The sequence below is a fragment of the Eleutherodactylus coqui genome, chromosome 3 (assembly GCF_035609145.1).
Source record: "Eleutherodactylus coqui strain aEleCoq1 chromosome 3, aEleCoq1.hap1, whole genome shotgun sequence".
NCBI classification, from domain to species: domain Eukaryota; kingdom Metazoa; phylum Chordata; class Amphibia; order Anura; family Eleutherodactylidae; genus Eleutherodactylus; species Eleutherodactylus coqui.
The window spans coordinates 262,653,651-262,671,349 of record NC_089839.1 but is presented as its reverse complement, the minus strand read 5'-3'; the positions used below and the strand labels follow the sequence as shown (position 1 = coordinate 262,671,349).

The window sequence follows — 17,699 nt, the reverse complement described above, 5'->3', positions numbered from 1 at the left end:
CAATGAAGAACACGTGATTATTTAAAGAGGGGTTAAATTAAATTCCCTTTGTAGCCACTTGACCGCTGAGTCCCTCTGGCTTTCAGTGGCATCCTCTGCATTATCTGCTAGGTGGAAGGATTGATCAGATTAGAGCATCCATAACCTCCTAACACAGAGGACCCCGGGCGTTTTATCCCTCTTGCTCTCTGTGGCTCCTTTGACGTCAGACGGGCAGACAATAAGCTGTGAATTCTAATGATTAAGTGAATAGGAGCTTATTGGGAGCACAGCGAGAGGGTGTTTTGTACAGAAGCCATTACTGTTTCGGTAAAGCGTAATGAATAATTTTCTCTGACTGTGGGACTGTGGTTGTGGGAACTTGAATTGCTGCAAGGGATAGGGAAAAGGGAAAGAGGGAGAGGGAGGTGAGAAGGAGAGACTGAGCTAGAGGGAGAGAGGAGAGACAGGAGAAAAAAAGGAAATGCTGCACACTCCATAGGTGGCACTAGGGAATGGTACATCAACACTGAGCTTTAGGTTTGCAAAAGGAAAATCATTTTGAATCCGCCTGCCTGAAAGAGAGGAATCTGCTGATAAAAACAAACATGTCGGCAAAGGAAAGGCAAAAAATGAGGGTAACAAAAGACAGTGTCACCCTGCTCCCATGTTTTTATTTTGTGGAGGTAAGTGAATGCTATTCCTCCTTCTGCATGTTCATGTCTGCATGGGTTTGCTATCTTAAAATTGCAATGCCTTCCTTTGCAGAATTTTTTATTTTTTTTGCATTTATAGACAATGAATTAATGGAGATTCTGCATCTGTGCTTCTGTACCACTTGCTGGAGATTACACATTGGGTAGAATGGTTTGCATCATCTGAATGAAGATGTCTTTAAACATAATGTAGGTGATATGCACTGATTAATGTTAGATAGATAGATAGATAGATAGATAGATAGATAGATAGATAGATAGATAGATGGGAAATGATGTGCAGACAGTGATTATAATGTACAATAATGATGCATTCTCACATATTTCCTAGTAGAAATATATCTACATTTGATGTCTGACAGGTGATTCATTCTTGCAGAAGCTGACATATACTATAAGGCTGTACAATGTCGATGATTAATGTAATTCAATGTCATTCAGAGATTATGTAGATTTCAGGTGGCTAGTGATTTTTGGCAGACAGTCTTTTTTATTGTACATACTGTAGTTGACGACTTGTCTGGGTTCACAAATTAGCACACATATAGACTGTATCAATACAGATCATAGGCAGTTATTATGACCCTAAAGGATATGAAGGGTTCTGGTGGCTTGCAAAAAAAAATTAAAATTAAATATGAGGTTTTAGAGGAAATAATGAAGGTCACATATTTTGCTTGCTTTGAAGGCCATGCTGATTCTGCTGGAATATTCATCAATTATTACAGCACGGTAATTGCAATGTTCTGTATAGTGGAGTTCAGCAACAGGCCATATTTATTGTCATTGATGTTACATTCTAACATATGATGTGGCCTTGTTGGTTAAAAGGAGAGGGGAGAGTATTGGTTTATTGATGTCATCCTTGTACTGTTTCTCATTATCTATCTATCTATCTATCTATCTATCTATCTATCTATCTATCTATCTATCTATCTAATATATCTATCTATCCATTATCTATCGTCTACACTTTATCCCTTCCATTGCTAGGTAGTCTGCCTATAATTACATACCACTAGCGCACTGTACAGAGCAGGCCCATAAAAGGTGTGAAAGCAACATAAGGGAGGTGATCAGTAATGGAGTAGAGGATGGTGCTTAGAACATATGGTTTTTAATATTGTATCACTGAAGAATTGAACGACTGTTAATACTACGAATATGTAGTGTGAAGAATACTCCACAGTGTAGTCATACGTTGACTGAGAGGAAGAATTACAAGAGTATATTGGACAATGAAGTCCCATTTTTTAATAAGATGGTTAAAAATGCATTATTGGTTGGTTGTAAAGAAATTAATTGGTATTTATAGAATGCATCTGAAGCATGATACCTCAGTCTCTATTATATCAAGTAATAGTGTTGAATCTCGGTGACAAAAAAAAGGAAGGGGGCGCTATCTGGTGTAGAGGTCCAGAAAGAGGAAACACCAATAATTGTTACTCTCACATGGTAACATTATGCCAAAGTTGAGCAGAACACATTGTATCACTTCAAATTGAGGAATAGTAGCCCATGTAGCTATCTTAGTATTGGGAGCTTCAAGCCATTCCTGGTCCACTGGGAGAACCTTACATTAGGTCTAAACCCGGACTAGTCGGATAGATGAAATATGGAAATAATGTTCCGCTTTAAAAAGATGGGCCAAAAATGAATTATTTGTTGGCTTTAAAGAAATATATTGGCATTTGTAGAATTCATCTGAAACATGTTGAAATGTGTCACCTCTCTACCATGCCCGGTAATAGTGCTGTACTCCATGTTATAACTCATTTCCAATAATGTCTGTTTTGTGCAGTTGTTTATTTATTGCAGTAGAAAAAGTTTTTTAAAAAAGTACAATCTTTAGATTTAATAGCTCCCATCATTATTTCCTTTTAATGTTTAAGCTTAATTACTCCACAGTATATGTGGCCTCTACACATTTGCAGGATACAGCTATTCTTCATTTCAAAATACAATCCAGTTCCTTTTACTATTTAAGCAAAGACTATGCTCATGTACTTACCTATATTCCATTCCTTCTACCAAGATGTAATTACTGACTACAGGCCTTTCCATAATGACATGACTATATGTGGATGAACAATTCCCTATATGAGTACTATGACAAACTGGAGATTAGTCACACTCACCATCTTTCCCTTATAAGATGAGTGGCACAGAAACTCAGTCCCACAATGAAAGTTCTCTTTAACTTTGGTTTCCACAAGTTTTATTGCTTTCTTTACAAAGCAAATGCTCACACTGTCAGTACCTTTTACAGTGCACAAAAATAATACCTGGCCACCTGGCCTCTATCTAAACATTAGCAGTGACCTTCACTACAATTTGGCCTAATGCCACAACTTTACAGTTCATAACCGATGCCATATATCATGTATTAACTGGTTATATCCACATATCAGGAACTCATCATCCCATATCACATCTGGTTTGGAGACAAACTGGAAGCCCAGGAGCCAGAAGCTATCCCTAGAAACCATCTCTTTTGAACCCTCTCAGGTGCCTTCTAATTAGCCAGCAGAAACACTGTTTTTCTGCCACACAGACTTTCAGGCAGTCTTTAATGAAGCCCCTTAGTGGCCACTTCAGTAGTTACATTGCTGCGGTATATAAGTGTAAAGAAGGTGATGACACAACTTGATAAACAATGATGGGTAGAACTTGATCTCTTACTAGGTAAAACATTCATTACTTTCCATAAAAGTTTCAAGGCCCAGTACAAGAAATGTAGAAAACCATTGGGTTGATCAATGGTTTATTCTCAGAAGTGTGCAATAAATTAAGTAGAGGCTAGGTAAATAATAGATGTGGACATGGGAGAGACAGACAGAGAGAGAGATTAGTGGTGACTACAGCAGGTACCAAATACTTCAATTAGTTGAGAAGATTAGGGTCTTGATATATCTTCAAGAACTGTCAGTCAAATGCTTATTCGGTCAATAGCTATTTGTAGTGACTCCCCCATGCACATGAACTCAAGGTTCAGATGAGCCTTCAAGTGTTTTCAATAGGTAGGGGTAAGGTACTACTAGAAAAGCATTGGGCATTAAAATTCAATGTGCCTGATCCTTCTTTGCCTTTGCATCATTTGTCAGGGGGCAGTTGGGAGGCCCAAATACATATTTAATAGACAGCAAATTTAGCTTGAATCAGTGGGTACAGATGGTTTTCCTTAATGTGCATGTAGGTATTTAGTATGGTTATACATAAAAAGGATCATATATACCATTAGGATATAGTCCCAGGCAGTCATGATTTAGGCCTGTTTTTTTCCCAACTGTTACCTATGACACAGATACTAAACACAATCTTATTGCATTTGTTCACCTGTAAAGTACACCTGCACTGCTGACTCTTCTGCCAGTGATCCCTGATTACATACAGGAATAAACATTTGTACACTGAGGTTCATAAAACATTAAAAACTAAACATTTGATGTCAAAGTCCATAGAATTATAGGAAACCAAAAATGGCCATCAAAATATTCACAAAGATTTTAGGGTACAAATGTGCAGAACTTGCTAGATGCCCACCTATATGACTATAATACTGAGGATGGGTTTGTAAGAAAAAGGAGCAGTTTCATGATTACAAATCACTACGCCTATGAGGCAGATTTATTAAACTGTTTATGCCAGGTTTCTGGCATATAAAAGATTCATACTTTGGTGCATGCAAACTTGGGCTCTAAAATGTGCAACTTTTTGCTATGTTACGCTTGCCCTGACACCTTTTAAAATATGGGCATGGATTAGAGCTAAGAGTTGTGGTGTTCATGGCCTGGCAGATTTACTATAATTTACCACACGGGGTAATAGACAGGGTAATACAGAATCCTGAACATTTGAACGTGACATAAGTGAGGAATTGGCACCACTGGTCTACCATATTGGGCTTGGAGTATTAAGGATATAGGGGTAGAGCTAGAAGTTGCATCAAGGCTCTGGTGCCTGAGTGGGCCTATAAGCTACTCTGCCAAGATGATTCTAGAATTACAAATAGCGCATTTGGTAAGTGGAAGATCCTGTTACAGGTTTTGCTTTAGAGTTTAGAAGTCTGTAAGGGTACTTTTACATGGGATAACTGTAGGCTGCTTAAAGCAACCGTTCGGGTCTGGACAAAGAAAGATGGCTGCACCAGTATTGATGCACCCTTTGTATTAGTCTGCATTATTAGTCTAAGGGCTCGGTCACACGGGAGTTTTTTGGTTTGATCTGCAGACGCGCTTGCGATCTGCAGATATATAGACCCAATGCATCCCAATGGGAGCAGGCACATGTCCGTTTTTTATGCGGATGTGCGATAAATGATAGGATACAATGATTCGCAGAATAATTGTTGTGTTCTATATACGCGCTCAATGGGGCTGGCGGCAGCAGCGCCGACCCCATTGAGAACATATACTAAAGATTGTTCTCCTCTGCCACAGCTGTGCCACAGCTGTGCCACAACTGTGGCAGAGGAAAACAATGTTCTCCCATTGAAGTCAATAGAGCCGGCAATACAACCGGCTCCATTGAAAGCAATGGGCTGCCGGAAAGCGCTGGATGAATTTTCGGGGAAGGGCTTAAAATATAAGTCCTTCCCTGAAAACCATCCTGAAAATGTGTAAAAAAAAAAGTATACTCACCTTTTTTCTGCAGCCGGAGTTCAGCCGCGTCCGTCCGGCAGTTCTCCTGAACTGCTCTCTGTAGTATTCAGCAGGCGGGGATTTAAAACTCCCGCCTGCTGAATGGGCTGACTCTGATTGGTCACAGCCCTCAGCCAATCAGAGGCAGCTCTCACTCACCCATTCATGAATTAATGAATGGGTGAGTGAGTGCTGCATCTGATTGGCTGAGCGCAGGGACCAATCAGAGGCAGCTCTCAGCTATTGAATGACAACTTCTGTAACTCCTGAAGAACTACATGGGAGTTACAGAAACAATGTACAGTAGCTTACCGCACCTCTTCACTTCTATTAGAGTTACGAAAACATCATAGGACAGCCAGTTTGGCTGTTAGCGTAAATCAAATGGCCGCGGCTGAGATGGGAATAGCCCTTGAAATTTTCGCCTGTTCTAAACTAAGTGCAGTGTGCACCCACCTTGCACCAAAATAGCAATGTTGCATCTCTAGATTATGTATTGTAGTAATGGTGCCACACAACCAACAATAAGGGCTCAATGGAAAGACTCTTCAATTCTCACATAGGTATCTAGAAAATCATAGCGCGTTTTCCTTGAAATGACAAATAAATGTAATTTTTATTGATTGCTTCTTGACTTTATATTATGCCTGACAGATAATAGATGAACAACTCAGAATGTAAATTCCATCCTTCCAAAGCAAAGATGTATCCAGACCATGATACACAATGTTTCAGTCTGCCCCAGACTTTTTTCGAGCTGGGTCTACTATGGGCATATAAATCGTCCACAACACCCAAGTCAGGCTAATAGAGAGGATAGATTATGACATGTAAGACATACTAAAGTCACTAGTATAATCCAGAGATTTGCTCTACAGCAGGCACCTGATCTTTAGAAAATTAAAGGGAATCCGTCAGCTACTTTGAACCCTATAAGCTGAGTTTACAAGTTTGAAGTAGCTAATACACTGAGTTTGCGATGTACATTTTATACTTACCTAGCCTACCATTGACTTGGTGTCATCTGTCATACTCGCTGCTTAAGGAATCTAGCGGATTACATGGGGTAAGCACAAAATGAGAGGACTACATAATGTGCTCCTATGTAGTCCTTGGAATGCATTGTAGTGGCAGGTTTGGGAGATGAAACTGAGGGAATGGCTGGGAAGGTAAATATAAAACATACGTTTCTGGACTCATACTTTGAGCCTATAAGCTAAGCTTAAAGGCCTTGGAGTCACTAACAGAGTCTCATTGGGGGCGGGGGGGGGGGGGGGGCTGATGATTCCCACATTGTACTGCAGTAAAGATTTTTATACTTGCCTTCCTGGATCCTTGTCCGACACCGCATGGTGTTCCCAACATTACTAGTCTAGAGTTTCCATTGTTGTAGAATAGAGGAATAGGCAGCCGCCAGAAATGCTTCATCTTCCAGCACTGTGTTTTCCACAGGATCCATAGGTGAGCAGCTCTGCTTACAGACCTCACCACTGTCCTTTTGTCAGTACCAGACAAGAGGCACTTTCTTTTTTGTCTCGTATTAATATCCCAGTTTTGGAAAAAAACCTTTATGGTCTTTTAAGTCAAAGAACAACTCATTGATTTTTATAGGACAGTTTTGCGGCTCTATAACATTTGCAAAAGTCACTATTCAGAGTAATGGAGGGGGGAGAGCAGAACTATCCTCATCACCTACTGCATTAACAGAGGCATTACATTTCACTGCCATATCATCATCTGATTATAATGAAATAATTGCTGACTCTGTCCCAGTGTACACAGCAAAGTCAGGTCTGCAAAATACAAAGTGTCAACCTACTGTGAGTGCTCAATGGACAACGTAAATATGTTTTTTTACATTGTTTTATATAGACAGTGACATGGAAAAAAAACGTTGCCAAAAATGTAAAAAAAAGGGTTTAATGTAGGCCTTTCCTTTTAACAATAGGTCATTTGATGATAGATTTGCTTTTAAAATAATTGTGAAAAATGACCCTTTAAAAGGGTTAGAGAATTCCCCAATAGTACAATCAACAAGATGTTATTATGTAACAATAATACACCTATGTAATATAATTATGAGTATGAATATTGAGAAATTACTATACATATTTAACCAGTGTAAAAATTCCTACCCCATGTCTCCTGCTTCAACTAGTTAAAGAAGTAAAAGTAAAGCCTCTTTAAGAAAGCGGATTAGATTAATGGATTTTAAGAAAAACTTCGGCACAATATAAAAGTAAGATCTGCTTGACACTTCTTGTGATTCCTCATGATGAATTGTGTTATTCATCCCACTTATGAATATCCGTGGAGCATCTTCTTGATAGCTAGCACTCATATTTCCATAGTTTATTTGAAGAGTCATATCCTTACCTTCAAGCTGCCATTTAAGCCCAACAATCATGTTGGCATTCTTATTGACGGGTGTTTCCCAAGTTAAAATCCATGTTGAGTGTGGGGACAAACTATGTGGAAAAAATAAACATACATGTTCATCCTCCACTGCTGCGCGGCTTCCCCGCCGCTGCGGGGCACTATTTCCTTCTTCTATTTACTTTGGCAGCAGTGATCATATCGGTTGACAACCCACAGGACCACTGCTGCTAATAGAAGGCTTTGAAGCAACAGTGATGTCCCATAAACATGTCTTGGGGCTTCTACATTGACAGCCCAAATGACAAGTTCATGGGACGTCACTGCGTCTTCTCACATGGAGACATCACCTCTCAAATGCCGTGGCACCATAGCGGCATTGTGGCACCAAAGTGAGTGTCTTGACCTTTTGGAGTTTTGGGCATGGGGGGACCAAAACTATATAAAAAAAATACTCGGAAAACCCCTTTAACTTTAACAAACTTTTAGGAAATTTAGTGAAATCAAGAATATGGAAGGTTTAGAATTTTAATAGTCAAGTGCATATTTGCAGTTGCACAGTTTTGTTGACCACACATACATTAATTTTATATATGGAATTCTTAAAGTTTCCAGCTATTCTAGAAAATTTAATTCCACCATGATTCTTATAGGACACTAAATCAGTAGCGCGGCAGGGATGCTGACAAGGAACACAGACTTCACATACCTTCCCTGCTGCTTATACTTCAGGAACCCCAAATCAGCTTTTGATATCACTGCATGCCATATGTAAATGAGGTCTAATGGGCAATTTATTACTAAAGAGTAGTCCTAGGTTTTCTGCATTATGTGATCTTCAATCCCCTCTGCATCTTAATTAATGAAATACTAGTTAAAAAACAGACTGTGCTCTATGCTTGAGATTTAATGGACCAGAATAGAAATTTGGAAAAGATTCACCCGATGTTTCGGTACCACTTCAGAAAAAGTTTCATGAAAGCTTTTAATAGATACAGAGCTGAATTTTCCAACCCCATCTACCATTGACATCCAATTGGCTTTAAAAGCACGAATAGAAAAAGAATTCCAGTGCTCTGGTTTGGTTAAGGTCAACAACAAATTATTGAATTGCTCTACCACTGTTGTTCTAGCATTTTTTACATTAAGGCCTCATGTCCACGGCTAAAATGTAATTTAAAATCCGCACCGTTTCTCCCGCAGCGTGATCCGCACCCCATAGGGATGCATTCGACACCCGAAGGTAGTTAAATACCTGCAGATGTCATTTTGCCTTGAGGCGCGGATTGCGTGTGTGGGAAAACACCCGCGGCATGCTCCATTTTTAGTGCGGATCTCCCGCGGGGACAGCTCCCGCAGGCTTCTGTTGAAGCCTATGGAAGCCGTCCGGATCAGCTGCACACCCGCACCTGAATTTCTGCTCTCCGGCGTGGGAGAACAGGAGTTAAAAAAACAAATGGTGTGCCCGGCGCATGCGCACGGCACGCTGCCGGCATGCTGAGCACATCCGCTGGGCTGAAGAAAAAAAGATCCGGCCACGACGGAGAGAAGATCCGCAGCGTCCGGACAGGTAAGTTAATCTTCTTTTTAGGCCTCATGTCCGCGGGAAAGGAGGGACCCGTTGCGAGATTCTGCATCTTTTTGGTCTGTCGGATTGGCCTGGGTTGGGGATAGAGAACCATGTTTGCCACCCCCTCAACCAAGTAAATGCACACCTATTGCAGATTTTGTTCATGATCTTAACCCACTATTTCTCTCTTTAAGCCTTAGCTCTTGATTTACGGCTTAATATGACTTAAGAAAGGTCTGTATGGATGCAACCAGTCTGCCAAAAGCCGACTGATGCGGCAGAGCCGGATTTCACATGAGGGTTCCCGCAGCAGATTCCGGCACTGACCACAGCCGGCGACCCTGCGTTCCTTGTATTTTCTATTCGTAATTTGTACTGCAGATGGACCCATTGACTCGCCATTGGACATGTGCAGTACAGATTTCTTTTTCAAATGTTTATTTATCCTGTGCTGTTGCTAGGCGATGAGACAGAATCCCTATCCTTTCCACAGTGTTAATTGCGGACGGACCGTGGGTTGGATGGCTTCCATTGACAAATGGAGCATGCTGCGATTTTTCCTCCATGAGCGGAAATTGCAATTGATTTCCGCTCATGTGCAGGAAGAACCAATTTCCAATAGCATGCTATGGACGGTATTTGTTGTGGATCTGCAGGGCGGACTCCCGCCGCGGATTCCGCAGCAAAAACCTGCCGTGTGCTGGCAGCCTAAGGGCTCATGTCCACGGGCAAAATATGATTTAAGATCCGCAGCGGATCTCCCGCATGCGGATCCGCATCCCATAGGGATGCATTGACCACCCGCGGGTAGATAAATACCCGCGGATCGTCAATAAAAGGGATTTTAAAAAAAATGGAGCATGGAAAAATCCGGACCATGCTCCATTTTCGTGCGGGTCTCCCGCGGGGACGGCTCCCGCGGGCTTCTATTGAAGCCTATGGAAGCCGTCCGGATCCGCGGGAGACCTAAAATAGGAATTTAAAGTATTTACCATCCGGCGCGGGCGGGGAAGGTCAGCTGTTCCTCACGGCCGCATCTTCCTTGCTTCGGCTCGGCGGATGTGCCCGGCGCATGCGCGCGGCACGTCGGCGACGTGCCGGCGACGTGCCGCCGGCGTCAGGAATTCCTCCGCCGGCCGAAAATGAAGATCCGGCCGTGAGGAACAGCTGACCTTCACCGCCCGCGCCGGATGGTAAATACTTTTAAATTCTTATTTTCGGCGCTCATGTCCGCGGGGCAGGAGGGACCCGCTGCAGATTCTACATGTAGAATCTGCAGCGGATCTGATTTTCCCCGTGGACATGAGGCCTAAGAGGGAGTGGCTGTTGCAAGAGTTGGTGTTTTGAGAAGACCCCCTTTAGACTAATAATATCAGAAAACTACCATATACTTCTCAGCAATGTTGTGTATGAAAGAGATTTTCTTCATTGTGGTTAGTACTAATAATGAAATAATAATAATCTTTATTTGTATAGCGCCATCTTATTCCGCAGCGCTTTCAAGCATGGGAGAACACAGACAAAACAACAATTACATGTGATATACAGTCAGTTTGAAATAAACGGGGTGAGGGTGATACAGAAGGTAGAAGAGAGGGTGGAGAATTACAGGGCAGGAATTACATGTGGAAATCAGTTATTAGGAAGCAAACGGGTTGGGGATGGTAAGGAGGTACAGGGGTAGAGGTTGTATGCAATAGGCAGGGTGGAAGGTGTGGGGAGCCATAGGGTAGGGCAGGGGGCCTAGGTCATGAGATTTGGTATGCCTCCCTGAAGAGGTGCATTTTTAAGGCGCGTCTGAAATTTAGTGCATTGTCCAGATGCCTTGGGGTAGAGTGTTCCAGAGCATTAATGCTTCTCTGGTGAGGTCCTGGAGGCGAGCATGTGAGGTTCATATTAGAGAGGAGTTTAGTCTGAGTGTGTTAGCGGATCGGAGTGTGCGGGCTGAATGGTGTACAGATAGGGGGGAAGTGATATATCGTGGCATGGCACCTTGGAGAGCTTTGTGGGTAATAGTGAAGAGTTTAAATTTAGTTTTGCAGTGGATGGGCAGCTAATGCAATGACTGGCATAGTGCAGAAGCATCTGAGTAATGGCTGGATAGAAAAGTGAGCCTAGCTGCCACGTTTAATATGGATTGGAAAGAGGAGAGTCTTATGCTGGTAAGGCTAATGAACATTAAGTTGCAATTGTCGCGTCGGGAGTTGATGAGGGCGACAACGAGTGTCTTTAGCGTTTCAATGGTGAGGAACAGCCTGATTTTAGCAATATTCCTGAGGTACAGGTAGCATGTTCAGGCCAGAGATTGGATGTAGGGGGTAAAGGAGAGGTCAGAGACTACTGTGACCCCAAGGCAGCAGGCATGCTGTCTGGGGGTTATGATGGTGCCAGACACTGATATGGAGATGTTGGGGGGAGGTCGGCTCGTTGAGGGCAGAAAAGCAAAGAGGTCAGTTTTTGAGAGGTTAAGTTTGAGAAAGAGGGAGGAAATGGTGTTAGAGGCAGTAGACAAACAGTTGGTGAGATTTTGGAGAAATGATGGTGAGATGTCAGGGGGAGAGGTGTATAACTAGGTGTCATCAGCGTAGAGATGGTATTAGAGGCTAAATTTGTGGATGGTTTGTCCAATTGGGGTTGTGTAGATAGAGAAAAGAAGGGGACCAAGGACCGAGCCCTGGAGGACCCTGACAGCTAGAGGAAGTGGAGAGAAGATAGAGCCAGGAAAGGAGACACTGAAAGAGCGGGCAGAGAGGTAGGAGAGAGCAGTGACCTTTAGGCCGATAGAGCAAAGTATAGTAAGAAAGAGGTCATGGTCAACAGTGTCAAATGCAGCAGAGAGGTAAGGGAGGATTAGTAGGGAGTAGTCACCTCTCGACTTTGCTGTCATCAGGTCATTTAATCTTTTTGTGAGGGTGGTTTCGGTCGAGTGTAGGGGGTGGAAACTGGACTGGGGGGGTCAAGGAGAGAGTTGTCAGAAAGAAAGCATGTGAGGCGGGAGTAGACCAGGCATTCTAGTAATTTGGAGATGAAGGGGAGGTTTGAGATGGGTCGGTAGTTAGCAGCATCGGTCGCATCAAGTGTTGTTTTTTTTTAGCAGAGGGGATATGATGGCATGTATGAATGAGGAGGGGAAGGTGCCAGAGGTTAGGGAAAGGCTTGCAGATGGTGGTGAGGTGGGTAATGACAGCTGGGGAAATGTCTAGAGGAGGTGAGAGAGAAGAGGGTCACTAGCGCAGGTGGTGGGGCGAGCAGCAGAAAGCAGTCTGGAGACTTTTTCCAAAGTTGTTGGTTCTAGTGTAGATAGTGAGTGAGTGATGCATGCAGTGCTGAGGAGACTGGGATCGGGGCTAGCCATGCAGTTTTCGGAGATTTCTTTTCGGATATTGTCGATTTTTTTCTTTAAAACAGGCGGCTAGTTCTCGAGCACTGAGATCCGTCACGGTGGCCTGTTCTTTGGGGCTGAGGAAGGAGTAGAAGGTGTCAAAGACTCATTTGGGGTTCTGGGATAATGAGGAGACAAGGGAGGAGAATAAACTTGTTTGACATGGTGAAGGGGCGAGGTTATAAGTTTTAAGCATGAATTTGAAGTGGAGGAAGTCTGCGCACTGCTTTGATTTTCTCCAAAGCCGTTCGGCGCACCTAGAGCACCGCTTTATGAAGCACATTTGGGATGTGAGCCAAAGTTGTCGCTGTCTGTGGTGGATGGCTCAGGTCACGGGGTGTGCACTTCATCCAGGGCATGTCTGAGGGTGGTGTGGTAGTGTTTGACAGCTAGGTTAGGGCAGGAGAGGAAAGAGATAGAGTACAGGGAGGACTAGATGGTCTCGGCAAAATGATGGGTGCGGACAGTCTGGAGGTAGCTAGAGGTGCGATATTTAGGAGGGTCATGAGAGATGCTAGAGTACCAAGCTTTCATGGTAGCTGGCCTGGCATTTAAAAAATTATGTATATGTAAAAACATTTTTATATTTTTGAATAACATATGCCATCTAGTCAAGCCACAATAACAAGTACCAGATGCTTTATAATTGGTTTGTTAAATGCTAAGACTTAAATATGTTTTTTTAATGTAATATTTGTGGAAAAATGCGCTTGGAAAACCAAAAGATTTCTGTAATCTTACCTGACCAGTTACCTTTCAGTTATCTAAAATTCTTATGAAAATTGGCTTGTGCTACAGTATGAGAGATTGAGAAATTAAAAAAATGTTTATGGGTGGCCTTGTGGGAATGGAAAGCTCTCCTCAGTATTGACTTTGCATTCTACTTGCTTAATTGATTTCAGATTAAAGGGGTTTTCCAGGAAAATACTATTGATGACCTGTTCTCAGAATAGGTCATCAATAGTTGATCGGCTGGGTCTGTCGCTTGGGATCCCGTCTGTTCAGCTGATTAAGCATCCACTGTCTTGTTCATTATGCACAGGGGTTGGTTGGAGCAGGTGCTGCTGCTCAAACTCCTGTGCATTGGCTGGCACTTGTAACTTCAGGCATAACTTCCATTGAGTTTAATGAAAGCTGTGCCTGAAATTGCATGCTCTGGCTGCTATACAGGGGTCAGAGCAGCAGCTTCCACTCCATAGTCCAAGGTGTAGCAGCAATGACAGTGGGTGTCCAATCAGCTCATCAGCTGTGGTCCCAAATAGCAGACCCCAGCCAATCAACTTTTGATGACCTTTTCTGAGGCTAGGTCTTTAATAGCATTTCCCTGGAAACCCCTGTTAACATTGTGCATTTTTGCATACATACTCATGGAAGGGGCTTAGAAGGGTTGTGTGGTCTCAAGTTAAAAATTTTTAATAACTGGGCATGAATTAAAATAAAAAAAAAATAAAAGCATGCTCATCTGTCTTTGCATCCCCCCCATGGCATAGCTGACCGGTTCTCGCTGCCCCATCATTGTCCTCCGCTGCAGACAGCCACTGGAAGTCAGGTGACCACTGCAGCCAATTAGAGGCCCCATTTCTACTGTTTCAAACTCCTGGCAGCAGTACTCACATCCTAGTCGCCATGATGCAGTGAGTTTGCAACATGAACTAGTCAACCTACCCAGGGGTAAGGGGTGGGGAGGTGTTAAAGATAGGTAAGTATGCTTTCCTTTTTATTTTAACTCCTGCTCAGTTATTAAAAACTGCTAACTTGAAACCACACATTCCCTTTAAGGTGCTCAGATAATCTTAAGGGGTTTCCCCACTAATACTATTGATTATTCTCAGGATAGGTCTTCAATATTTGATCGGCTGGGGTTTATCCAGGGTCATCTCCAGGTTTATGTGGGCCCTTGGGTGATAGAGTCTTAGTAGTCCCCTGTTTTTTACCTCCTTTACCACATGATTAAAACAATATGTTAAATTTATATAGTGCACCTGGGTATCACTGAAATAATGCTTGGTACACTTGACATAACAAAACATTACTGGCAACCCATAGAAGTTCTTACCATGTGAATCTGCAACTTCCAGTTGTACAACGCCCAGTATGAGTTGAACAATGCTAGCGGTATGCTGAGAGTTGTAGTTTCATAAACTAGAATGCTGTGGACCTAGCATGCGAACACAATACTGATGTGACGTAGTCAGAGATGGAATACACAATGACACTGAATGACTCACAGGTAATGTCCTCTGGGCTGGTTCCTTTTTCTCTCCATCTGGTCGAGATTATCAAGACTTCGTCCAGCTATGCTTTATCTCTTCTGAGTTTTCTGCACATAGATATTTAACTCTTCTAAAATTAAAAGTGCCAAATACGGTGACACCTGAATAGCACTACTCACGGTGCCCCCGGAAACAATAATGTACACTGTGCACTTTAAAAGACTAATATACACTGTGCCCCCTGAAATGGATTCTAATTAGAGATGAGCGAGCATACTCGTCCGAGCTTGATGCTTGTTCGAGTGTTAGGGTGCTCGAGATGCTCGTTAGTCGAGACAAGCACCACGCAGTACTCATCTCGATTTAACGAGCACTGACCATTGAATTCAATGGAGCCGGCAATACAGCCGGCTCCATTAAAAGCAATGCGCTGCCGGCGAGCGCGGGATGAATATAAGCCCTTCCCTGAAATTCATCCAGAAATGTGTAAAAAGTAAAAAAAAAAAAAAATACTAACCTTGTCCCGGCAGACGGAGTTCAGCCGCGTCTGGCCGGCAGTTCTCCTGAACTGCTTTCTGTAGTATTCAGCAGCCGGGGATTTAAAATCCCTGCCTGCTGAATGAGCTGCCTCTGATTGGTCACAGCCTCACCAATCAGAGGCAGCTCTCACTCACCCATTCATGAATTCATGAATGGGTGAGTGAGTGCTGCCTCTGATTGGCTCAGCACAGGGACCAATCAGGGGTAGCTCTCAGCTGTCATTCAGCTGTTACAGCTGTGGCAGAGGAGAACGATCCTTATGCTGACAGTGCGGGGGGGGGGGGGGGTCTCACTCTTGCCACTATTGTGGCTTAACAGTGAGACCTCGGAGCCTGAAATGCAGCCCTGCATGTTGCTCCTCGCCTGCCTTATCCATTTCTGTGTTTTTTACATGACTTTGGTGATTTGCTAAGATTTTCACAAATGAAAACCTTAACTGAGCACCAGTCATATACAAAAATGCTCGAGTCGCCCATTGACTTCAATGGGCTTCGTTACTCGAAATGAACTCTCGAGCATCACTGAAAGTTCAACTCGAGTAACGAGCACTCGAGCATTTTGGTGCTCGCTCATCTCTAATTCTAATACATGCTGTGCCCCCTGAAACCAAATGTATACCTCATTAATCCTCCATCTAATATGTATGTCCTTTTATACTTCCTGTATGTAATGACTTCTAATATCAGAGAACTATAGAATCATAGATTTGGAAGGGACGTCCGGGGTCATCGGGTCCAACCCCCTGCTCAATGCAGGATCTACTAAATCATCCCAGACAGATGTCTGTCCAGCCTGATGTCTGTCAGAAAGTTTTTTCTAATATCTAATCTGTGTCTGCTCCCTTTTAGTTTCATCCCATTGCTTCTAGTCTTTCCTTGTATGGATGAGAATAGGGCTGATCCCTCTGCACTGTGACAGCCCTTCAGATATTTGTAGACAGCTATTAATTCTCTTCTCAGCCTTCTTTTTTGCAAGCTAAACATTCCCAGATCCTTTAACCGTTCCTCATAGAACATAATTTGCAGACTGCTCACCATCCCAGTAGCTGTTATCTGAACTTATGAGTTTGTCCATGTCTTTTTAAAATCAGGGTGCCCAGAACTGGACACAGTATTCCAGATGAGGTCTGATCAACGAATAGTAGAAGGGGGTAGTTACCTCACGTGATCTAGACTCTATGCTTCTGTTAATACATCCCAGAATTATGTTTGCCTTTTTTACTACTGCATCACACTGCTGACTCATGTTCAGTCTATGATCTATTAGTATAACCACGTCTTTTTCACATGTGCTGCTTTGCTCAATTCCTCCTATTCTATATGTGTTTTTTTTCATTTTTCTTCCCCAGATGTAGTACCTTGCATTTCTCCTTGTTAAATACCATTCTGTTAGTCGCTGCCCACTGTTCAGGTTTGTCTGGATATTTTTGAATCTTCTCACTCTCTTCTCCAGTGTTAGTTATCCCTTCTAGCATTGTGTCATTGGATTTGTGTCATCACATAACAGTATGTGCATGCTGGGTCTTGCAGTTCCACCTATTATATTCTTCACTGTAATTTCCTCTGTTGTAGGGGTATTCTAGGACTTTTTTTAAGTATTTTATTGATCCCTGATTCCCAGGGTCACTGTCATTTAGGTCAGCATAGAAAGCAAAAAGCGCTGACCATAGCAAGTGACCTGGGTTGATATTGCAGACACAGCTTCCATTTAATTCAATCGAAGCTGCACCTGCAGTACCAACCCAGGCCGATGCACTATGGTCAGTGTGATCTGTTTTCTGCACTGTTGAAAGGGACAGTAGTCCCAGACAATAGCTGTTCAGCAGGGATCCCGGTCATCTATTAATGACCTGTTGGCCATCAATTGAATAAAATAAAAGTTCCAGAATACCCCTTTAACAGTGGAAATAACAAAGGAAGAGAATTTAAGAGGTAGAACTACAAATAGAACTACAAATTCCAGCACACCCATGCTGTTATGTGATATTAGAAAACATTTCATGGAGGTCGTATAAAGGAACTACAACTCCCAGCACTACCAAGCTATAATAATGGCATGTCAGAACAAGAGTGAAATACAACTCCCAGTGTTTTCCTGGCTCTTCAAAGATCCCACTAAAACATCCATTATCTCAGGTCCTTCACTCTTCCCCATGAAGCTCTGCCCCATGGGACATCATTGCAGGTCCTTCAGCGCTAGCATACTATTCTCCACTGCTGAGCTCCGCCTCTTGTGACATTATCACAGATCCTAATCCTCTCCACCGCACTGCAAAACCTTAAA

General features: G+C 42.7%; 1 protein-coding gene across 1 annotated transcript in view; it reads left to right on the top strand.

The window, feature by feature from the left end:
* Nucleotides 1–564: 564 nt before the first annotated feature.
* The window catches only part of PLPPR4 (phospholipid phosphatase related 4), a 122,883-nt gene continuing 105,748 nt past the window's right edge, over nucleotides 565–17,699 (top strand). The window contains exon 1 of the mRNA XM_066594746.1: nucleotides 565–665. Within this exon, the coding sequence (XP_066450843.1) occupies nucleotides 588–665 (78 nt within the window). The 5' untranslated portion in view covers nucleotides 565–587. The remainder of the gene's footprint in view (nucleotides 666–17,699) is intronic.